Source organism: Hylobates moloch, unplaced genomic scaffold (assembly GCF_009828535.3).
Source record: "Hylobates moloch isolate HMO894 unplaced genomic scaffold, HMol_V3 SCAFFOLD_8, whole genome shotgun sequence".
In the NCBI taxonomy this organism is placed as follows: Eukaryota; Metazoa; Chordata; class Mammalia; order Primates; family Hylobatidae; genus Hylobates; species Hylobates moloch.
In genome coordinates, this window is record NW_026652283.1 from 126,529,546 (window position 1) to 126,554,559 (window position 25,014).

At 45.7% G+C, this 25,014-nt stretch overlaps 1 protein-coding gene across 3 annotated transcripts in view; it reads right to left on the minus strand.

Annotated features, from left to right (window-relative positions):
* Nucleotides 1-3,363: 3,363 nt before the first annotated feature.
* Nucleotides 3,364-25,014, minus strand: part of DLGAP2 (DLG associated protein 2) — a 937,648-nt gene continuing 915,997 nt past the window's right edge. For all 3 annotated transcript variants that reach the window (XM_032162534.2, XM_032162533.2, XM_032162532.2), the window contains 3 exons: nucleotides 14,588-14,679; nucleotides 9,552-9,704; nucleotides 3,364-6,303 (listed from right to left, as the gene is read on the minus strand). In XM_032162534.2, the coding sequence (XP_032018425.1) occupies nucleotides 6,085-6,303; nucleotides 9,552-9,704; nucleotides 14,588-14,679 (464 nt within the window). In that variant the 3' untranslated portion in view covers nucleotides 3,364-6,084. The remainder of the gene's footprint in view (nucleotides 6,304-9,551; nucleotides 9,705-14,587; nucleotides 14,680-25,014) is intronic.

Genomic DNA, 25,014 nt, shown 5'->3' on the forward strand with positions numbered 1-25,014 from the left:
AGCCCTTCGAAAGTGATATGATTGTATTATTCAAATGAGTGGGGCTGGGGCATGGTAGTGTTTTGGGGGTAAATCAGAGAATGGGTGAGTGGCTTCCATAAGGTACCACGATCAAGCTGGGAGCATCCTTTGTCGTACTGGCAGACACAAACCAACACACTCTCTAGGGAGACCATGGTCTAGCTTGAAAGAGATAAATTTGAACTTAAATTTGTCGAAGAAACCTGGTGTCTGTCTTTTCATTCATTATCGCCTCTCCTCTATTGAGTAGGTGAAAGCTTGGATGCCCAAGGCTTTCAGGTTCTGAATAAGCACCAATGAAAAGAGTTACATAAAATCTAAGAAAGTAGGGAGGTAAACCTCTGTCACCTTGTGTGTGTATATACAAAATCTGTTAAAAAGTAGTTTGATAGTAGGTAACGGACATTTCTTCTGCAAAGAAGTTATCAGTTAAGTGTTTACATTGAAACTTGAAATTTATTTTAACACTGGATAAAAACACCAGGGTTAGGACAGCAATTCATAAAATTGTGGACATTTTTCAAAGTGGCAAGGATGAAAGACGGTTATTTCTTGGAGCTTTCCCACAGACCACCTCTGCCTTCTCTCAAGTGTGAAGCAGAGAAATTACAAACAGCTGGAATTAGAGGGGTGGGCTTCTCAAACCCTTCCGTGGTTTGAGTCAGTGTGTCTGATTTCGTTCCTGCTGTTTCCCCACCCATGCAGTTTTCTGCTTCCAAATAATTTTTTTTCTTCATCATTTTAATGTTTAGTTTATCTCCTCATTTCATCTAAGAGGCAATTGAGCTTAGGTAATGGTGAAAACGGGGCCTAATTCTGGTTGGTGCTGGGTTGTTGTTCTTGGAAGCATCTAGAAACAGTTGAAGGCCAGAAGCTCAGGAGAATGGCCCTTGTCGTTATTTCTCCATTTCCAAACCTTTCCAAAGACAATCTCATGGCCTCTGCCTCTGGTGGTCCCTGATTATCTCTGAGATGTTCATGACCAGCCTGGATTTTGGCAGCGTCTGCTGCAGAGCTGGGAGGGCGGCATTCCAGAAGAGGCCAGGGACTAATCCTTAGCAATAACTCACACTTTCACCACCTGTTTCCAGGAACTCAAAGGACTTTATAGCCAATATGTCATTAATCCTCACAATGTGTCCTCGAGGGAGACAGGGACAGGAACTGTAATCCCCTTTCTAGAGGAAAAAACCGACACATAAACTTGAGATGAGTTGCTGGCTGAGGATGAATAAAAGCCAGGTTGCCTAATAGCCTAGAGATTCCTAGCAATATCTCCTTCATTTCCAGAACATTCTGCTGCCACCCTGCACTGGGGGACATTCAGCCGAATGCATAGAAGCAAACCCTTTCTTTTAGCCCTTTGTTTATGGCCAACAATGTATTGAAACTCCCAACTAATAGCAACAAGATGGGGCTCCTGCAGGGAAGCCATGGGCTCTGAGCTGACCTTACGTGATATGTGTCATGGCTGACCCGGGGCACTGAATGAAGCACACTGCATTGCCCCAGCCCACAGAGTTATGGATCCTAATCAGAAAGGGGTCATCTTTTTCATCTCTGAAAGTCGTGGTTTTCTATTTTATTTTCAAGTTTTGGAAACTTGTATTCAACCCACGCCTGCAGAGAAGTGTAAACAGACATGCAGATCAAAACAAGAACCCTGGAACATTCCCAGGGGTTGTCGTCTGAAAACTGCTGTTTTAAACTAGCCTGTTAAATTTGCAGTTAGAAAAAAAAAAAGAAGTTCAGGCTTGAGAAGAAGAGGGCTAGGAAATGAGCAGGCGAGAACCACGTGGAATTTAGTTATTTCGGCCCGTGGTGGAGGAGCGTGTTTCTGTGCTCCCAGGTGGGGCAATTCCAGTTTTCAGTGTGGCTCAAGGGCAGTATCCAGGGGTCCTCCCCAAACCAGCGCTATTTTGGGCAATGCTTTTATGTCCCTACCAGCGCACACCCTCTTACACATTTTCTGCTGCCTCTCCCAGGTTTGTTGGGGGTGGGGGGGCCTGTCATCAAGGATGGCCCTGCTGGTGACTGGAGTACCCAGGCTGACTCAGCCACGGCATGTGGGCCTCCTGTCCGCTGAAACACCCCGGGGAACCTGCCAGAATTCCAAGCAAGGCTGACTGATGAAACACAGCTGAAACACAAGCTGCGTCTCCCAGGAGGTCCCCTGGCCCCTTCATGCTCAGGACCACAGGATGGCTTGGCTTGATGGAGGTCCTGCAGATAGAAAAGTCCTTCCTGTGGAAGACTCGGACTCACCTCCCCCACTCCCTACTCGCCCCCAAAAGATTTGGCGCAAACCGGAGAGCTGTCTCTAACAGAGCTCGTTCCACGGTCACCACAGGCGCTCCAAACACAGGCCTGCAGTATCCCTTCACTTTCCTGTGAAATTCCATCCTGAACTGGGGTAGCGATGCTTACAAGGATCTAACAAAAACAGAGATGAGCGAATTTACGGATGCAGGGCCTTCTAGTGAAAGGGGTGGAAACAGTGGCTGCTTAATATGGCATCGAAAAGGCAAAAATCAAGGACATATGCTCCAAGAGAAATAATCAGAGCCTATGCATGCGTGTGCTCTGCCACTGTGTCTTCTAATCATAACCCTGGCCACTTTCGTGAGAAGCAGCAGGGAAAAATTCCCTCCACTTAGGAGGTCACTGATTTTGTAGCCTTTTTTTTTTTTTTTTAAAACCAGATAACCTTCCATGTAATTATATTTTTATCTGACCATTTACCTTTCCATTAAGTGCTTGAAGTTTTTACAATTGATTTGGAGTTGAAAACATCCACATTTCCTTTTAAACAAAACTGTAATTTTTTGGTATCATAAACAGTTCAATTTTTTTATATACCATTCTAAGATGGTGATATAAATTTGCTGAGAAAAATATGGTAAAAATTGTCATTGATAACAACTAGTTTTACTTCAAACACAACAACACGTGAAGATGCAAGAGGAAAGCACTCTAGGTGACAAGCAGCGTTCTCCTTTCCTAGGTTAAATGCTAGGTCCTGTTTATCATACTTGTGTTTTATTAACCACAGCCTTCAGCACAGCAGGGTCAACTTGTCAGCTCTGAGGAGAGTGTCTGGGTTTCACCCGTCATTGGCTGTACCGTTAGGGAATGTGGGTATGGGGTTAGAGTGAACGTCACTCTCTCTAGGACGATGTTCCTAGAACAGCACAATAATTTTCAGCCATGTTCCCCAGTGCATCTTTATTCTTTTCTTAAAGTTATATTTTAAATATGACAAAATGGTCACACGTTGTGAGCTCCATGGCATGTATCTGCTAGAAGTGGCTGAAATAAGCTAGCTCCAGTGACTAACACAAGTATCATAAACAGTTTTATTTTTCTTTACATGTACAACACATAAACATGGCTTATCTTCTGCGTTTCATGGTAGAATGTCACCTGCATGAGAACTGAGTATATTGCACTTGAGTATGTAACACGGACAGGTAACATTCCATCAGGTCTAGCAGCAGGTATCCGTTCTACCATTAAGTCATCTTCTTTGGAACACGGCGGACCAAGCAGGGCGCGTGCACATTCACCACGTCGAGTCGCCAACCCCTGTGCAATGCAGTGGTAGGTTAATCTGCTCACCGAGGGATGGTTTAGGCCAAGACTTTTTTTGGGATTGAAAAATGACAATGAGTCTACAAAACATAAGAAATCAACCCACATTTAGTGAACATTTTCTTTTAAGCGGGGATCATAGAATCTGGGATCTGAGACAAATAATTATTGTCTACTTTAACAGTTTGCTTTTATATGTTTTGTATAAGCTCAAGGAAATGAGTTAAACATATCAGCTGCCAGTAGATAGACCAATGTGGGGAGGTGGCGGGCCTTTATGCACATTACATTTCCTTTCACTCGGAGTGTACACTGACTTTGCTTTTCTGTGGTTACTTCTAAACAGCAGAGTTCATCTGACATCATACAGCATTTTTAAAGTCTAAAATGCCAATACTCGCAACTACATTTGTTTTAACATAATAGAGTGGATATAGGAAGAAGCGTCATTACTGTACACTACTCAAGATTTAGGTATTTATTTAGGTAGAAAAATGCTTTGAACACTCTGGGGAAATAGGATTCATTTATAGAAGAATATTTCAGGGATTTTTTTTTTTTTTGCATTTTTCAAGGAGATACATTCGTACTGATTTTTGCTTCCAAATATATGTTAAGGCTGTTTGGTAAAATATATACCAGATATGAGGCTCAATTTACAGGGTTTTGTTTTTACAGGGAATTGTTAACTACTCAGCTTTAAAAAAGTAAAACTTCAAAGCTAAACATGCTTTAATATCAGCTCTGCTCCCAATGGTCCCATGCTGAGTGGGATGTGGGGAACGAGGCAGGGGAGACCCCGCAGCTCTGGAGGGCACTCTGAGGGGCAACCGCACATCGAACGCCCTGCCAGCCACGGGCTGCAGAGGGGCTGGGGACATTGTAAAGTGCAAACCAAGGTGAAGAAACAAAGTGCTACGGGGTCATCAAAAGCTGTTCTGCCTGTGGCTTAGTACATGGTACTCCTTAAGCCAGGAAGGAAGACCAGGTATTGGGGTGGAAACATCTTAAATCGCAGTCTTTTACTTTGAGTAATAATGAGAACTCTGAAACTGTAACCCAATGGACAAATCGGATAGGCTTTTCCTTTGAAGACTGGTCTGAAGTGTGAAACAGAAGTCGTGTCGGAACAGTGGTCGCGGCAGCTAAATTTAATTATATACACGGAAAGCCTATTAATTAGAGTCGTTCCTGTTTTCCTCTGGCACCGACCATAGAGTCGTGAACACTAATTTTTTTTTTGAATTCCACAGCTGGAAATCACAATATGTGACCTCTTTTTCCCTTCATGTCTAACACAGGCAAGGAATATATTCTTGACTTTAGCAATACTGCATAGGACAAAAGAATTCTGGAAAAATACAAATGTAAACTACATTTCTTCTTTACCATTTAAACTGAGATATACTTACCACTCACATTCATATTTCTTAAACTTTTTACAACTTCACAACTGTCATTTTAAACAAGCAAACTTTTGTTGTTTGTGTGTGTGTTTTTTTTTAAGGATACCCTGAAAAGTCAGCTGATAGAGCAATTTGAGAATATATATATATACATACATTAAAAAAATCACATGTAGCGTAAATGGTGAAACGTAAAGAAAATACTGGGTGTCGTATTTTAAGTTACAAAGAAATAAAAAATACAATAACTAGTTCATAGAAGTAAGGACATTGTTTTCCTTTTATGCTCCCAGCCCTCCGTAAGACTCTCTTCTCTGTGCGTGACCTCCTTGTGGGAACACTCAGCTTATCTTTTGAATGTGTACATGCTGTGCTGGGTATTTTCGTGGGTTCAGACTTGTCATCGCCTGGGATTTTGGAGAACTGTATGGCAGGGAGTTTGGTGGTTGGAGAGGTCACTTTCCATCACAGGAAGCTTGACACAAGGAGCCTCATGTTTTCTATCTGTGACAGACAGGAGCAGGAGAGCGGAGTGGGCGGTCGGGTCGCCCGTGCTCAGCGAGTAAAAGCTCGGCTGTGCGAGGGGAATGGGTCTTTCTTTCCTGCACTTCAGGTTGTAGCACCTTCCACTTGGGTGTCTAATGCCTCTAGGGAGTGGTGAGATGCACCCATTTATAGTTATTTGTTATTCTTACCTCTAATTATCACACAAGTTATAAAAATAGAAATAACAAAATGTAAGCTGGGTTCCAGGTCCGGAGGCATTTCTCGCCATCCTCTGAGAACACGGAGGAGAAATCAGGTCTCACCACACCTGTCCCTCAGAGCCAAGTGTGAGCCAGGCCACCAGTTTAAAAAAAAAAAAAAAGAGCAAACGTCGTCCTCGCCACGAGCTCCGTGGACTCGGAGGCCACCGGCCGCATTCCACGGTGTTCACGGTACAAGGAGCACAAGAGCAAGGGCGTGTTCAGTGGAAGAAAGACAAACCACCAGGGAGGCCACAGACTGTACAAGCGTTTTGTGGAAAAGCAGAAACAACCAAGGGGAAGGTGGCCGGGCCCTGTCCTCAGAGCCGGGTCTGGGCCTCGGGGATGTAGATCTCGATGCTGTCCGCGCGCTCGGTGGCAGAATTCTGCCTGAAGGACGCCGCTCGCTTGGCGGCCATGAGTCGTCTCCGGGCTTCCTGGCGTTGTCTGTCGGGCAGGTCCAGGGATTTTTCTCTTGTGATGGGAAATTTCCCTTTGGGAGGCTTCTTTGGTATTGGAGGCGGGAGCTTTCTTTCTTCCTGAAAAGCATCACAAGTCAACATTGGCAGGTGGTGGGAGGAGGGTCCTAACAGCTCGTGAGCTCAGTGGCCCTGGGGTCTGGCCCACGCCCTTCGTGACCGCAACCCCCAGGGCAGCATCCTTCATTCCCTTCCCACGTTTCCCCTGGCCTCTGACTGCCAGGCCACAGGCTTGCCTTCTACACAGTATGGACATTGTAGAAGCTCCCTCACCCTCCCCAAAGGGGCAGAGGCGTCGGGGGCAGTGTTCACAAATCAGGAAATACATTCCGTGGATGCGCACCTTGCGTCTCTGGAGTCACTGAGTTAATCTGACATTGTCGCCCGATTCCTGCACTTCCCAAAGCCCTGTGTCATCTCCGAGCATCGGCCGATAACTGCATTGCTAAGCTCAGAGCATCGCGAGGGTTTTGGACACCATCGCTGGACGTCCCTATTCAACACTGCAGGGTTTTCTGCAGACTCTGGGATTTCACTATATTCATGAAAACCATCTTACATGGGCGGGTGTGTCGGGAAACACTGGCCCAATTCTCTTATTGGCCTAAAATCCCATTGACATGGACAATATTTATAAAACCACTATTCACTTACTTGCTTTGTAAAAAGATGCAAATAAGTATTTCTGACCCTTAGCTCAGACTTTCAGATAAGTCATGCTAAAATAAGTGTATGCCTTTTTAGAAAGATAAATCTCACAATTATGCAACAAATGCAAAGGGTAATGCTTGCACTTGCTCCCACAAAAGGTCTGTGTCCACAACTGTGTGATTCACATTGTTCCTAAAGACAGTGGGACCTGCCCCATCTCCCCTTCTGGACAGAGCCGTGACAGGGACTCTCCGTAGCCAGCTGTTTCCTTCCCATGAAAGGGCACACGGCAGAAGGCGTCAGAACCACTTTCCTAAGCAGATACCTAGTTTTGGGGGAGAAAAACATGAAAACTCCACTCATGTCTTTTTCTCTTCAGCCTCTGAAAAATTCCAAAGGGAGTCCAGAGGTGCTTGGAGATTAGGGGAAGACAGGCAGTTGTGTGAGTACGAGGAGGCCTGTGGCAAGAAGGCTGCTTTGGTGTCTGGAACTTTGTTTCCTCTGCTTATTTTACATGACTAGGCCAGAAGCAATGACTCTTACCTGACTTCTTGGCATCCATATAAAACAATGGGGGGATGAGTTCACTGAAACCTTCAGCTACTTTAACAAGTAATTCCTTTTTTCAGCACATGGTAACTGTCCTCATAGTTCAGGGGATTCCAAGAGAAAAGGAGAGAAGAGGATCTGTTTCCTTCTTTGGTGTCCCCTGAACTGTGAGCCTGTGAGACGTACACATCAGTATTTCCTGTGGGGGTTCCCCAATCAAAGGAGCTTCCAGGCCTGCGACTGTGGCACTGTAGGAGTGTCCAGCAGACGCTGTGCAGGGCCCACCCCAGGGAATTTTTAAGATGCCGTGTTCAGGAGGGGCAGGGCCTCCTCTTCAGGCATGGAGCCTCCGCTGTGCTAGAGATCTGCTCGCTTTCTAGACTGGTGTGCTCTGCCCTCAGCGAGAAACCATTTCCATTTTCTTTTTTTTTTTTTTTTTTGAGATGGAGTCTCGCTCTGTTTCCCAGGCCGGAGTGCAGTGGCTTGATCTTGGCTCACTGCAAGCTCTTCCTTCCGGGTTCACGCCATTCTCCTGCCTCAGCCTCCAGAGTAGCTGGGACTACAGGCACCTGCCACCACGCCCCGCTAATTTTTTTTTTTTTTTGGTATTTTTAGTAGAGACAGGGTTTCACCGTGTTAGCCAGGATGATCTTGATCTCCTGACCTCATGATCTGCCTGCCTCGGCCTCCCGAAGTGCTGGGATTACAGGCGTGATACACTGCGCCCAGCTAATTTTGTGTATTTTTAGTAGAGATGGGGTTTCACCGTGTTAGCCAGGATGGTCTTGATATCCTGACCTCGTGATCCACCCACCTTGGCCTCCCTTAGACGTTTCCATTTTGAGAATCATACTTTATGTGCAGCTTGGGTAGGTGGGCTCACATTCGCTCTCAATGACCAAAGAATGGAAACTAGACGGAACCATCATGTGCGTCTGGGCTAACTTCAGTACATTCTGTTCGAACAGACTTCTCCCTCAGGAGCATCACTGATCATCTCCTTCACCTCAGATCCAAACCGTAGCTTACACGGACCTGTCTAGTCCCACACATGGCTTGTGTGGACCTGTCCCACGCATGGCTTACGTGGACCTGTCTAGTCCAATGCATGGCTTACGTGGACCAGCCTAGTCCCATGCATGGCTTATGTGGACCTGTCCCACACATGGCTTACATGGACCCTGTGCACTCCCACCCTACTCCCCTGTCGTCTGGGATGAGAGGGAACCTGTGGATCGATGGCATCTGGCCTGGAACTCCGCTAGCGGCCAGGGCACCTTCTGGCAGGAGTCGATGATGACGACCAGCCCTGGCTCTCGTTCTAATGACCCAAGTGTGCATCCTTGCTGGATACCAAACACCACTTCCCCAAAGGATGCTGACTTGATTTTCTTTATCCTTTTAATTGATAACATTTGTCTAGAAAAATCCATTTATGGTTCCTCAGGATGTCTTTAAAACGTGTGAGGAAATCCATCTCTTTGCTGCTAACTCAGAACTATCTATTAGTTCTTCTGATGACAGCATCATGGAAGAAGTGAAATGCCAGGGTTCAGATTTAATGGCAAATTTCAGCCTATTTTAAGGGTTGAGGCTGATGGATCTATAGGAAGATTAATTCATCAAACTGTTCAATAAGGTATAAAATGTTGCCCTGCCTATAGTGGCCATACTAGAAGGTATATTGAATAGGAGATAGTCCCTAATCAGGTCTAAAACTTTCCCTGTGGGAAGCCAGCTTAATATTTACACAATCAGAACAAGTTTGATAAAGATAATTCAGAGGTGAGACCCCTGTCAGGAATGAGGCTGCAGATTTGCTTGTGATCTTGGCTAGAGTCTCTCTGAAAGGCTTATATAGAAGAGACAGAGCAGGAAGACCCTATTATTTACCATCCATGCCCAAGGCTTCAGTTCGGCCCCATTTTGGGCACATGCACACACACACACGTGCGTATACACATGTGCACACATACATAGAGCTAAATTTGCTCCTGTGTTGCCAGCAAAAGACTGAGAACCCCGTTGTCATGCTGTATCTGCAGCAGGTCGTTACTTCAGCGGGAAAGGGGGTTTGCTGGGAGCCCGCCCTGCACGGCCGCCCTTACCTTTCTTTCCGGGGACTCCATCATCTTCCAGTCATTGAGCCGCAGCCGCTGCAGCTCGTCGAACTTCATGCTGACGTCCTCAACGGAGAGCTGCAGCATGTCCCAGTAGCCGGCCAGGTCCTGCGACGTCGGCCTTGGCATCGCGCTGGGGTCCTGGGGACACACACAGGGTGTTCAGAGCTAGGAGAGTCTCCTGTGGGTGCAGGCTGGGGAGGCCACTCCTCCCCGCGCGTGCCTTTCAAGAGGCGGATTAGGGAGAAGCCTGGCTAATTCCACCTTGAGGCAGATATTTGGGAAGGCCATGCTTCCATGACAGTTTACTTTAGCACAAGTATTTGCTGACGGCTTAAAAACACGTAGCACAGCCGTTCATTGTTCCACGTTGAAAATGCTGGGAATGGGGCAGATGGGAGAGTTTCTAAATGCTTCACAGCTCATAAAAGCAGTAGGACCCTGTGTTTTTGCTCACCTGTGGATGATTCGGCAGGGACAGGGCTCCGTGAGCCTGCCGTGGTTTTGGCCTGGTGGTGGCGGTGGGGAACTAGCTTGGAGCCCGTTCTATACCTGCTTGTTCTCTGACGGCTCTTAGCTCTCGTGCTTACGGTGATGACACCTTACAAATGTAACGCGCCAAGGAACAGGACGCTCTCACCAACCGGCGTCCGCACTTAGGAGGCGCAGGTGACGCTGCTGGGCTGCAGCCCCGGGCCGAGTGGCCCAGAGATGTGCTTGGTTTCTCTGCACAGTGCCTGATAGATACATGATTTCTGCCAGCTGCCTACATTTATGTATGTATTTTTGAGACAGGGTCTTGCTCTGTCACCCATGCTGGAGCGCAGGTGTGATCATGGCTCATTGCAGCCTCCACCTCCTGGGCTGAAGGGATCCTGCCTGCTCAGCCTCCCAAGTAGCTGGGACCACAGGCATAGGCCACTACACCCAGCTAATTTCTTTAATTTTGTAGCAGTGGGGTCTGGCTATGTTGCCCAGGGTGGCCTCAAACTCCTGGGCTCAAGCAACCCTCTTGCCTCAGCTTCCCAAAGTGCTCGGATTACAGGGTGAGCCAGCGTGCCTGGCTTGCTCCCTACATTGAAATCCGAATGACTTTTCCAGGCGTGGTTCCCTTGATTCAGTGGGGATTCAGCAGAATCAGAGGAGGTTCTGGTGGGTCGACATTCAAATGGATTTGCTTACGGGTTCAGCAGTGCACACTCCTCATGCTCAGTGAAGAGAATGCTGAACGGACAGCTCTGCGATTCCTCATCCAGAGCCAGGACCTGGGTTCCCCAGCTGCCCTCCGAGCGGCTGAGCCCGTTCTTCTCTGCAGCCACACGAGGGCAGCCTTGGCCCCTCAAAGCCCCACCAGGCACTTGAGGAGCTCCCCAGGAGGGCGGCCCTGGCCACCGGCTGGGAGCCCGAACTCAGCCTCTGTGGGTGGGGACAACAAAAGTGCCTGGCAAGGAAGCCATGTTCTGCACCGAAGTCAGTTGAGGGACGCCAGGAGCTGCAGCCACAGGGCAGGCCAGGCTGGGTGAGAAGCAGTAGGGGAGGCTGCTCAGAGGCTGTAGGGTGGTGCCTACCTGGCTTCCAGGTCTTCACCAACCTAAGAACATCCCCTCTTTCTGTAGGGCCGGGCACGGCTGTGCCCCTCTTTCTGTAGGGCTGGCACGGCTGTGCCCCTCTTTCTGTAGGGCTGGGCACGGCTGTGCCCCCTGTTTCTGTAGGGCCGGGCATGGCTGTGCCCCCTCTTTCTGTAGGGCTGGGCACGGCTGTGCTCCTCTTTCTGTAGGGCCGGGCACGGCTGTGCCCCCTGTTTCTGTAGGGCCGGGCATGGCTGTGCCCCCTCTTTCTGTAGGGCCGGGCATGGCTGTGCCCCCTGTTTCTGTAGGGCTGGGCACGGCTGTGCCTGATGGTGTGAGGGGAAGCGGAGTGGCTTCTCCTTCGCTGACAGCTGAGTGGTCCTGGTCACATCTCCCGGGGGATGCAGGAGGAACATGGCCGGCCACTGTGGTGGAGGCTGCCTGAGAGCAGCCATTGCCTTCCCGTGCCCCCCTCCTCTCCGCTTCTTGGCAACAACACACCCGTCCTTTGGGCTCACCCAGACCACGCGCTGGGGCCGGAAAGGCATAGCCTGGCATGGTCAGGATTTGGTTTTGTCTTCTGTTGTCTTTTAGTGGGGGAGGCAGTTGCATCTGAATCCAATGGACATTGAGAAACGATAAGATGTTTATATTAATAATAAAAAAAAGTCAATGGTTGTGCCATGCCATTCCTTTTACCCCAGCAAAGTCATGCAGGGCCTTGTTCCTTGTGAAATTGCCGTCGTTTTAAATTCACACAGCTCTGTGGCTCTGGCATCCGGCGTCCATTGGATAGGAACTTCGGTGCCCCGTGTGGCCTGGGGCAGCTCTCTCTGTGCCGGCATCTGCTCAGGCACACACACCCCCGGGGTTGGACGGAGTTAAAATTCAGAGGCAGGCTCAGAGTGTCTGAATGAGACTAAGTTTCTGGGGACACCAAACTGCTGGTCCCACAAGCACAGCAATCAGGCTGCACGCTTTGAGGTTATTTCCGGTATTACGTGCCTTCTGGTTGCGCCACAAGCCACCTGCACATCCCGACCCTGAGAGGCGCCACTCCCCGTGGTCTGTCCTGAGAGGCTCCGCTCCCCGTGGTCCGTCCTGAGAGGCTCCGCTCCCCGTGGTCCGTCCTGAGAGGCTCCGCTCCCCGTGGTCCGTCCTTAATCTCGGGGTGGGGTTCTGACATTTTCTAGGGTCACTCTTTGACTTAAAGCTTAGTTACGTACCAACAACTTCCAGCAGACAGCGGTGCTACTTTGCGCTGAGGACCATTTGGCTTTGATGAGCAAAGCGTGTCTTAACATGTCAGCACTCGTCTCCTGCCAAGCCTGTCTCAGGCACCACCCCTCCCTGTAACACTCTTTCGCAACAAACGTGTCAGAGTGTTTTTCTACTAATCCTGAATAGAAGTCGAAAGAAAAGGGTGTAGCCAAGCCAGCTATTTTAAAACTCAGAAGGCATAACAAATACTAGGATGAACAATTTTAAGCCAAATATTAGCTATTTCTGGCAGAGCAGAAAGGAACATTTAGCAGGTCTGAATATGCACCTTGGGCTGTGTGTGGGAAGCTTTGGACGAGCATTCCTAAAGACAGTGCGTGCCTAGGCTCACCCGAGTCTGCATAATATTACACAGAGGGATGGCCCAAATCAATTCGTCAGTGGCCCAAATCAATTCCTTTAAAGGTAATAATTAAATAGATACTACGGAGGAGGCAAGATCGTTCACAGGTGACGTGACAGCTCAGTGTTTACACAGTTAGGAGCTTCTTTCGAGGCAGTCAAAACCTTTCTGTTTCCCCCTTTTAAATGACGATTATAACTTTGTCAGAGGGATGGTAACTCTTTAAATTCGCCGTGAACTTCAGTGGGGGTGACTGGACAGTGATAGAGAAGGCGTACTTTTTAATGACCCTAATGAAAAGACATGAGATGGCAACTCTGGCTGGCTCGTGCACCCTTTGATATGTAAGAATATCCTCATGTCTCTTTGCATGTGAAAAAGCCAAGGAAAACATCATCAAAACGCCTGGCACCGTTGCTACGCCAGGCCTAGAGGAGACCTATTTGCATTTGACTGAAAATGTTTGGTCTGAAAAGAAATCGATGTATGTATTATAAAAAAAGTATTAAGTAGCATAAATATTATTTACTATTTCTCAAAATAGTGAATAGTCAGCTAAGGAAAAGTATACATGTATGTGTGTAGGCAAATATATAGTATATATAAAATATAATAACATGTATATGTAAACATATAGAATGTATATGTATGTATGTGTGTAGGCAAATATATATATAAAATATATTACTATGTAAACTTACATGTTTTATATGTACTACATATTTGCCTACACACATACTGTATATTTTATATATACTATATATTTATATATAAAATATATAGTTAATGTTATATATTTGTTACATGTTAATGTTTAGCATGTATATATAAGGATAAGTAAACTTTCATATACATGTTAATATTTATGTTTATATATAAATACACCTATATATAAACATATATAGATGTATATATAGATGTATATAGGTGTATATATAAACATATAGATGCATATATGATTATAATCATGTATACATCTAATATATATGAGAGAGATATATAAGCTTTTCTGCTCTGTCAGAAATAGCACATATTTATCTATTAACATGTGTATATATATTTATATATAAGCATATATAAGTATACATTAACATGTATATATGTAAGTATAGGTAAATATATATGTGGTTTTTCTTTCTGTTTGCTTGTCAGGAATAACCAAGTTTAACGTCAACTGTATTAATGCATCTAGTTCATGGTATATTCGTTTCACTACTGACTGTAAAATACAAAGGCTAAATCATTCGCAGAATCTCTTCTTAATCTCTTTATTGTAGTTGTTTATGTATTTTTATTTCCAGGCACCTCAGATCATTTTCTTCATTTGTGACATTAGCTGTAATAGAAATTTCTATTGTTTCTCCTCTTCTAAGATGCTCTGGTGGGGCATCCAGTTGCAAAGACACAGCGACACCCTGTGCTGCTGCAGCCCCCCTCTTCCTGTCCCCCACTCCCCCTTGCAGCCTCCCTGCCTCAGTACCGCGTTTAAACCAGGGCCGTATCCGCCTCCCTGCCTCGGTACCGCGTTTAAACCGGGGCCGTATGCGCCTCCCTGCCTCGGTACCGCGTTTAAACCGGGGCCGTATCCGCCTCCCTGCCTCGGTACCGCGTTTAAACCGGGGCCGTATCCGCCTCCCTGCCTCGGTACCGCGTTTAAACCGGGGCCGTATTGTCTCTGTCCTCGGGGCGGGAAGCCTCTTCTGTAGTAAGTGCACGTGATATTCTGCATACTGATGGGCACTCTTTGACGAGGAAGGAAACAGTGAGGATCTATGGAATGGTGCCCATTAGCTTGGTTACAGGGAACAGGGGTTCACTGAGGATTCACTTACCATATTCTGTTGGCAAAGCCAGTAAAACTGCTGGAATTTCTGGGACATGAGAAGCTGGGCACTCCCAACAGCACTCCTGATTTTACCGAGAACTGTTTAAAACAAAACAAAAAACACAACAGCTTCAAAACTGGGTCAGTTACACAAAAGCAGAAACGTCACAGCAAGGGACCGGGTCCCACTGGAGATGAAAACTCTGACGATGTCATCGTGCCGAGCGTGTTCGCTGCTGCGTTGTGCCTCAGTCTGCTCGTCCCCAACTCGTGAAGGAAATCCAGAGATGAGCAGATGTCACCGTGAGGACATTCTCCTTGGGTACTGGAAGAAACTTAGTTTAGAAAGGTGGCCTATACCTCAGGGAGTTTTCCTTGTTTTGGCATCGAGATTATTTCAGTGCTGCTGTTTGGATGAGCTGCAAGACCCAAGAACGCTTGTGAGTAAAAGCAACATCGAGTTCTTCCTATTTTTATGGACTCCGTAACGTGTTAGTGAACTCGGTTAGATGTGAATTCCTTCATTTTTAGAAAAAACACATCCATACGTGTTCTCTCATTGGATTCAATTAAATAATTTCTAGTGAACTGTGGGCAGTTAACTCCTGGTAGTGCTGTGAGGTGTGTGTTACGTAGGAAGAGGCTGTGTGGACAGAGGCCTCACAGGAAGGTCGTGGCAGTTAAGAAGACGTGGCTTCCCTCCTGGAGATAGCAAAAGGGTCATGAGTTTCTGAATATGCTCACAGCTACTAAACTCACCAATCCATGTACCCAGTATACGTGTAATGCTAACGCTACATTTCTGCTACATTTCTGAGTGTGCTATGAGTCAGCAGGCCACAGTTTAGTAGGAAGAATTAATCTACAAATGGTTCCTAATTGCAATGACTTTATTTGGTTAATCAAATACTAATTTTTTTTTTTTTTTTTTGAGACAGGGTCTCGCTTTATCACCCAGGCTGGAGTGCAGTGGCGCAATCTTGGCTCACTGCAACCTCCACCTCCCAGGTTCAAGCAATTTTCTGGCCTCAGCCTCCCGAGTAGCTGGGATTACAGGTGCATGCCACCATGCCTGGCTAATTTTGTATTTTTAGTATAGATGGAGATTTTCCATGTTGGTCAGGCTGGTCTCAAACTCCCGACCTCAGGTGATCCGCCCGTCTCAGCCTTCCAAAGTGCTGGAATTACAGGCGTGAGCCACCACGCCTGGCTGTAAAGTTTTTTAAAAGAATATATGTGTGTGTGTTTATTTTGTTTTATTTATTTATTTATTTTTTTGAGATGGAGTGTTGCTCTGTCACCTAGGCTGGAGTGCAGTGGTGTGATCTTGGCTCACTGCAGCCTCCGCCTCCCGAATTCAAGTGATTCTCCTGCCTCAGCCTCCCGAGTAGCTGGGATTACAGGCGCTTGCCACCAAGCCTGGCTAATTTTTGTATTTTTAGTAGAGACAGGGTTTCACCATGTTGGCCAGGCAGGTCTTGAACTCCTGACCTCTGGTGATCAGCCCGCCTTGGCCTCCCAAAGTGCTGGGATTACAGGCGTGAGCCACCGCACCCGGCCCCACACCCTCTCTTGAGTCTGTTGTCAGCATGGTCACCACTTTGTAAATAGCAGCTTTGGTAGATCCTAGCTCACCATGATCCTCAAAACCACACAGGAATCGACTGGAACCCATTTCTTACCAGTGTACCCTGGACCCACTGATCTCTGCTGGGTTTTATTTGCCAGGGCAACAATTCAACGTTACTCCATAGAGTGTGCCCAGTACACGTATGTGGCTTCTCTGTGCCTGGGTCAGCGCATGGGGCTGGGGGCAGATGATCTACGCATGTCATCACCTCTCGGTTCACAGCACGTCTCCCCATCACTGGCTTTCAGCGTGGGCGCTTCAAGGTGGGGCCGTCTTTCCGGAGCTCGCTCATGGGGCGTCATCTGCTTCTTCTGGCCAAGCTGATTATCCCAGTTGCTCTGTTTGCTCTCCCTGGAGATTCTCTGCAGAGCACAAATCACTAACTTACACGACACACCCTAAAACTGAAAGTGCTGCTGGTTCAACTAGCCCAGCCCTTTCTCCTGCTTTTGCTGGAAGGAAGCCATGGGTAGCCGACTCTCCAAGCCTGGTGGAAAATGGTGTAGGAAAAGGGGGTGTTTATCCTGGAGATCTCTCCCCTTGAACGCAGAGGCGAGAGATCCATCGCCACTTACATCTGCGCGTTTACGTACTTCCCGAGGGAATACTGACGTGCTCGAGGTTCTGCCTAGACACGTGCAGGTGCTTGGAGCTCAAGGGACCTTGCAGACCCACCTGTGCCTCGCCTGAGGCTCTTGCGCTGGGCATGGCCTGACTCATGGTGTCCGGGTGGGGCCAGAGAATCCGTTTCTTTCGAGCGTTTAGGAGATGCCCCTGCTGGCTCCCTGGGCACACCTGACTGTGGAAGCCTAGACAGCATTTCCACAAGTCGAAACCGAGGTCCAGGGAGGTGAACTCAATCCTCGAGTAGGTTCTTCCACAACAGGTCTTTCCCCAAACATTCCTTAACAGTCAGTCCCAGAGACAGTTACTGGTGAGATTCATTCCACACGACCCAGAAACTGGCATCACAGACGCTAGCATCCTGCCGCCCAAGCTAGGGTGCTGCGGCGTCTCCTCCTTAGCCTGACTTTAGGGAAAAAGAACCGCATGTCATGGGCACAAAGGGCCTTAATAAGTTCATGTGATAAAATGCTATGAGCCAGTTGAAAATGACATTGCAGAGATAACCTTGTTTTGAAAGGGCTTATGGCACGCTGTGACTCAGAAGTCAACCATTTTTGAGTTGTGTGTGCAGTATGTCCCTCATTTTTTAGAGCACGAAGTTCTGGAATTCTGTACCACGTGTTCTTCAAAGTGATTTTCTCCTGGGTAGGATAATGGACTTAAAAACGTATTTTTCTGTCTTGTCTTATTTTTCTAAAATGAAGATTGTTTTGCTCCCCAAAGTTTTATTATGAAAACTTTCACACATGCAGAAAATGGGAAAGAAAAGTGTAGCCCACACCTCCCTCCCCGTTCCGTGGAGACAGCAGTAAGTGTCGTCCTGCGTTACCTCTTCCTGAGCCTTTACCTGCGACCACTTTGTAGAACCATGGCCACTGTCACCCCCACGAAGGTGACAATAGTTCCTGAATATCTTCTAATTCTCCATTGCTTCTAGGGTATGAAAAAGATCAAAGAAGCATAACTTTAATAAAAGCAAATAACTCGGATAACACTTTGGCATCGTTTCAGTCTTGAAAAGAAGGATGGAAGGTTGTCTGTCGGGCATCTTAATACCGGGGCCTTGTGCCGTTCACAAATCCACTTCAAGACAGGCTGGTCTTCCTTGGACCTGATCTGCCAGCCAGCCTGGGATCGGAGAGGGGAGGGGAGGGCTGGAGAAGGAAGCCAGGAGCCCCTGGCCATGTGGCATGAGATGGAGCTGGCAGGGCTCTGAGTTGGGGTGAGGGGGAGTGGAGGGGCGGCTGTGGTTGGTTGAGAAAGCAGCTGGCGGTGGTGGGGCTCGAGTGGTTTCTTGAAAGGGGTGACAGTGAAAGCTCCTCATCCTTCCTGTGCATTCCGATGCCTCCAAAATGAACGTGTTCTGCAGCCCTGGTCTCGCTGATAATGAGGGGAGTAATCATCTTTGCTTTTGAAATGTTGAATTTCTATTTTGTTTGTATTCTAAAACCTGGGTAATTAATGAAGATATTTAAAGGGACTATTTTAAGCAAGTTGTTGCTGCAGAAATATATAGAAGTGGATGAATAAATGAATTTATTTTGCCAACTCTATGCTTCCTCAAACGGTAATTTAAAAGTCAATCAGTTTCTTAAAATTTGAAGTTTAATCCCCAATTTTCACATTCCCCTTAAAATGGAATTCAACTGAACTGTTAATACAAAGTACTTCAATTTATACTCTTTAACACAACATGAATACATGGGCAATATCTTGGTATCGATTTAATGTAGTGGAGAGTTATTATAAAGGGAATAAATTGAATATCGCTAGGGAGAGATAATGTCAAAAAGTGTAGCTAATGACATGCCTGCTAATGGTAGAATTTTGCTGCTCAGTGAATGAGAATGATCCTATCTGATCCCTATAATGTAAATAGCTTCCTATAATTGCAAAGAAGTTGAAGGAAAAATTCAATTTATTCTCTTCCAGTATATGTCTCTAATTTTGCCATAGTTCAGACACTTGCAGGAGCTATACTAAGGACTAATTCTCATCAGAATGCAAACTCACAAGGAACCTGCTAGAACCCTTGCCTTCGATGTAAAAAGAAATTTGATTAACATACTTGGCTCTTTTTTCTATAATTCCAATTCTATCTAAATTTGGTATGAAATAACATAATTTACACTATTCTGGTGTTCTAATATTTGAGATGGATTTTTATAAAATTTGCAGAGAGTTGGAAATGATCATTTGAGTATTTGTAACCTCTCTGATCCCCTGAGATTCCCTTGTAACTGATTTTGTAGTGGCGTCTGCCTGAGCTACGGCTCCCAGAAATCTCCTTTCAAGATCTCGAGCCTCATCATTTTCATGTTTTTGAGCACATGTTTCTGTGTTTTTTTTTAATGGATTTATCACAGTTGTACATATTCTTGGGGGTAGAGATGATATTTGAACACATGTCTACAATGTGCTAAGATCAAATCAGGGTGACTGGGATGTGGATCACCTCAAACATTTATCTGTGTGTGTTGGGAACATTACAATTCTAGCTAGTTTGAAATACACGATACATTATTAACCATGTTTTCTTACTATACTATTGTATACTAGAACTTATTTCTTCCACCTAACTGTATTTTTGTACCCATGAGGATGAATCAATTTCTCTTCCTCCTCTCTCCTGTTCCTGTAACCACCAATCTACTCTCCACCTTCATGAGCTCTGCTTTTTTTTTTTTTTTCTTTTTGGATGGAGTCTCCCTCTTGTTGCCCAGGCTGGAGTGCAGTGGCATGATCTTGGTTCACTGCAACCTCTGCCTCCCAGGTTCAAGCGATTCTCCTGTCTCAGCCTCCTGAGTAGCTGGGATTGGGATTACAGGCATGTGCCACCATGCCTGGCTAACTTTTGTATTTTTAGTTGATAGAGGGTTTCACCCTGTTGGCCAGGCTGGTCTCAAACTCCTGACCTCAGTTGATCTGCCCCCTTATCCTCCCAAAGTGCTGGGATTACAGGCATGAGCCCTCGCACCCGGCCGAGCTCTACATCTGAGTGAGATTACGCGGCACTTATCTTTCTGTGCCTGGCTTATCTCACTTAACATAATAACCTCCAATTCCATCCATGTTGCTGCAAATGACAAGACTTAATTCCTTTTTTATGGCTGAATAATATTCCACTGTGAATATTATTCACACGCATTTCTTTCTTACCACATTTTCTTTATCCATTTATCTACTGATGGGAACCTAGGTCTCTTCTATATCTTGGATAATATGAATAATGCTGCAATAAACACGTGGGTGCACAAATCCCTTTAATACATGAATTTCCTTTTGTTTGGGTCTATGCCCAGCAGGAGGATGGCTGGATCACATGGTGGTTCTATTTCTAGTTTTTGAGAAATCTCTATACTGCTTTCCATAGTGGCTACTTCATATTTCAACCAGCAGTGTGCAAGCTTTCCCCTTCCTCTGCATGTGTCACAGCATTTGCTGGGGTTGGTTTTTTTTTTTTTTTTTGTCTTTGTGATAATAGCCATTCTAGCTGGGGTGAGGTGACATCTCATCGTGGTTTTGATTTGCATTTTCCTGATGGTTAGTGGTGTTGAATCTTTTATCACATACCTGTTGGCCCCTTGTGTGTCTTCTTTTGAGAAATGCCTATTCAGGTCTTTTGTCCATTTTTGAATTTTTTTTTTTTTTTTTTGCTGTTGAGTTGTTTGAGCTCCTTGTATATTCTGGTTCTTACTCCCTTGTCAGATGGGCAGTTTGCAGACATGTTCTCCCATTCTGTGAGTTGTCTTTTCACTTTGCTGACTGTTTCCTTTTCCTATGCTGATGAGAATCCATGTCTTTTTATGGTCTGATTTCCCCATGACCATTTAGTTGGGTTGTGGGGCAACATCTTCATAGGTGCTTAGCAGAGGCCTGGTCAGTGGGTTGATTCTCTTAGTCTGATCCGCATAATGGACACAGTCCATGACCTGCATCTCCCAGGAGGTCTGGAAGCAGTGGACGTTCCATTAAGCTGTGCAATATATTGACCCCTAAGGCCGGTAGCTGCCAATATGTGCACAGGCATCTGCTGTGCTCAGAACATCATCAGTATTTCTGATTCCTCAATCTTCTCTGTTGGTCTGAAACCACCTGGGCCAACCATGGACACAGGCACAGTTTCTCTATGGCCGTGTCCTCCTCCTGCCCTGCATGGTGCATGTGTTCTGCTCATTCTCAGAGTCTCTCTGGGCTCTTTGTCATCTGCTGACCCCTGTGTGAGTGCCAACTGCTGAGGTGCTTTTCCCCATCCAGACCATTGCGTCTCAGCATGGAAGATGGCCCAGGAGATACAACGTCACACATCTGACCCTGGCTCTTGTGTTAATATGACTTGTGGTCATTCTGGCTGTAAAAGGAGACCTCAGTGAACAAATCCCTATGCTCCTCCAAGCGTTAGTGTTTGCCTTGAATGTGCATCTGACCCGGTGAACATGTAGGTTATTTGTTACTTCAGGAGGAGCTGTTGGGGCAAGGAAGGTTCCGATACCGTTTGAAAGATCCTGTGTGTACATGTGCTCCCTTGGTGAGTTCTTGATGAGAATCGCATCTCAATGGAATTATTCAATGAAGTCTTAGCTTGGGAAGGATTCCTTTTGTTTTAGAAAATATGCAAATTTTTGATTTTTTCCTTTATGTATTTACCCATTTGGTTTAACATAATTAATACAAAAATCTTAAAACATTAGTAATGATTCACAGTGTCTTGAAAGTACTTTTATTAACAATAGGCGACCTGCATTAATGTGACTTCATGCAGACCAGCATTTCTTTGGGTTCACAATAGTTTTTATTAACCACAGAAGACTGACTCAATCTAGATTCATTCAATCAGTTCAGGGAACTATGTTATGAAATTATATTTTGGGCAAAAGTTACTTCATATAATGGAAATTTCAATATTCAGAGATCAGAGTTTTAGTCTCATAAGCCATTTAATTTAATCTTTATTTTAAAAAGTGCCATAACCAGTAACCCTGTATCTGCTCCTAAAATTAGGACTGGAAATTAAGGTTATCATCTTACCTTTTAAACATTTAGGGGAGTATCTGAACTTGATTAATATTGTGCTAGTTTTATGGACAAAGCACACAAATGAGAGGCATAACAAGTGTTTTGACATCTGTCCACAAAAAGATGAAAGTATCTGGGCAATTTAAGAAATTAAGGAAATCACAAAAAGGATCAAGTTCATCCATTCTCTGTTCCTTGTGTTCAAAGTTTATAGCAATGCAGTTACATTTTCTGATTAAAAATTAGTCGGGCGTAGGGGCATTCAGCTGTAATCCCAGCTACTCAGGAGGCTGAAGCAGGAGAACTGCTTGAACTCGGGAGGCAGAGGTTGCAGTGAGCTGAGATCGCGCCACTGCACTTCAGCCTGGGTGACAGAGTGAGACTTCGTCTTAAAAAAAAATATATATGTGTGTATATATATATAGTGGAGCAAAGACAAGCAAAATCAGGATCATTTCAGTGCATGTCTGTAGAATGGGAAGTGTGTAAGCTACTCCCAGCCTCCATAACTGAGGATGGCCAGGTGATTCTCTGGGAGTCTAGATGTTCTGCTTTTATAAAGGTGTGAGCAGGGGTGTGGCATCCTGTTCGGTAAGACAGCCCATCCTCCTGCTTCCCTCTCTTCCTCCCCGTTCCTGTTGCCTGGCACTCTGTGACAGGTGATGTGTGAGGCATTATCTGTGGATGATAAATGTCAAATGTGACCACTCCATTGAAGGAGTCTAAAATCTCAAATGACAGCAGAGGGGTGGAGCTTTAGGCAAGTTCCATCATCCCCCAGGGCATGGGGAAAGGCCCAGCCACAGAGGGCTCTGTGAGGTCAGGTAGCGCAGAGCCTCCCCACAGGCAGGATGAAGGGCAGTGTTACTGGTTATGGCACTTTTTAAAATAAAGATTAAATTAAATGGCTTATGAGACTAAATCTCTGATCTCTGAATATTGAAATTTCCATTATATGAAGTAATTTTTGCCCAAAATATAATTTCATAACATAGGTATGAAAAAAAATAGTATATATCCTAAGATTTTGGAATCTTACTGTTGATTTGGGTCCCTATATGCCATCAAATTCAATGTTGTATGTAGTATTTTTATGGCATAATTTATAGAAGATTCTGGAATGCCTCCAGTGACAGAAAACCAGGACTTACCGTGACTGACAGGGCCTCAGCACTAAAGCCATTTGTAAGGACTTTCATTCTTGGTTTGAGAAATAATTTGCCTCCTTACAGCTCCTGCCACTTGTTTGCCAATGGCTAATGCGGGAGAAACTTGGCCTCTGTCTTCACGGCTGAGGGACTCCCTGGACCATGTGGGTCACAGTGGTGGAGGACCAGAATGAGCTGAAGGGTCAGGGATGGGACACAACCTTGTCTGAAACAGCAGGTGAAAGGATGGGATGCACATCCAGCCTGGAAGCAGGCAGTGGAGGTAGTGCTTCCCACAAGGGAACTTCTTGACTTGATGCCTTCAGACCACGGGGTGGAAAGGCAGAGCCTTCAACGTCAGAGGGCTGTGACTCCCAGACCCGTGACTCCCAGTCCCGGGTCATTGCTGCTATTCTGTGATTTGGGGCAAGATCTTAATCTCTCAGAGCCCCAGTTTATTCTGTAGAATGCTTACAGTACTACCCACCTAGTCCATCGGGATGAGCATTAATGAGGTCTGTAGTGCATTCAGCATAGGACCTGACAAATCATATGTGTTCAGGAAGAAGTGGTCTAGATAGTCTTTCTTTATTTTTTGAGACAGGGTCTTGTTCTGGAGTGATGGTGGGATCTCGGCTCACTGCAACCTCCGCCTCTGGGGCTCAGGCAATCCTCCCACCTTAGCCTCCTGAGTAGCTGAGACTACAGGCATGTGCCACCACACCAGGCTACTTTTTAAAATGTTAATTATTATTTTTTTTTTGGTAGACACAAGGTTTCACTGTGTTGTCCAGGCTGGTCTAAAACTCCTAGGCTCAAGCAATCCTCCTGCCTCAGCCTCCCAAAGTGCTGGGATTATAGGTGTGAGCCACTGTGCCTAGCTGAGGATTCTATTTTTTTTAAAAGATATCTTTTCGAAAATGATAATACTTGAAAAAATGAAATTGAAAGTATGCACTAAACATGGAAAATGATGATAGGGGAAATAGTCTCTGTGTTATAAACACAGTAATGGCTGATGTCTCAATGTCTTACACCTTCCAAAGAAGACCAGAAGCTTCTGAATGTCTCCCAAATGGGATAAACTCAAATGACAACAGTACACAATTTTATAGGCATTTTCTGGGCTAAACCCTGACAAACATGACCTCTTTGTAAATTCTTTTCCTCTCTCCTCCTCCTCAAAGGTGTTCTTCTGAGGAACCCCATGGTGTAGAAAACGCAGCCTGATTGAGGGACATGCAGGTCTCATCACCTGCTCTCATCCTGGAAGGAAGGCACCCCAGCCCTACGCTGCCCCTGTCAGCATGCACAAAACCAGAGCTGGCAATTTAACTCGAATTTGGCATCAACTTAGGCAATGCAGTTTTTTGTGTGTTTTATCTTTGTGCTAAAGATTATAAATCCCTTTTAAAATTAAGACAATTTGGCCAAGTCGAGGCATATACTAACAAGGGCGGAAGATGCTGCAGAAAATGAGTGATTTTTAGATATCAAAATTGTGAAGTCACTCTGTTAAATGTACCCTAACCATGAGGAATGCAAATGCCGTGTGAACGATCAGAACGCAGCTACGCTGACTTGTGCCAGCCCCATGCAGCCATGGGTGCTGTGGGGACTGTGAGTCACGTGGAAGGCAACATCTCTGCCCCAACACTCAGCATCCAACGTCACCTTCTGTAAAGAATAGGTGGAATTTGATGATTAGGAGACAAATGTAGAAGAACAGAGTTAGTCAATTAAAGGCAATGTCTGTCTTTCTTCATAGGTTCAGACCTTAAGTTATAACATAAAATATCAGTGCGCCAGTGATTTTCTCAGACTGCCAAGCATGCAAGGCCATTGTTCTCTGTAAGTCATAGTCAACGTAGGTTCATCGTTGCACTTCTATTTCTAGGATTAGTGAATGCCCTATTAAAACAGCCATCTAGAAATGGAATGTCAGGGACAAATTCCTAAGGATCTCAGCTATCCTTTTCAAGTTCAGAATTTATAGTGATCTTGTCACTGTAC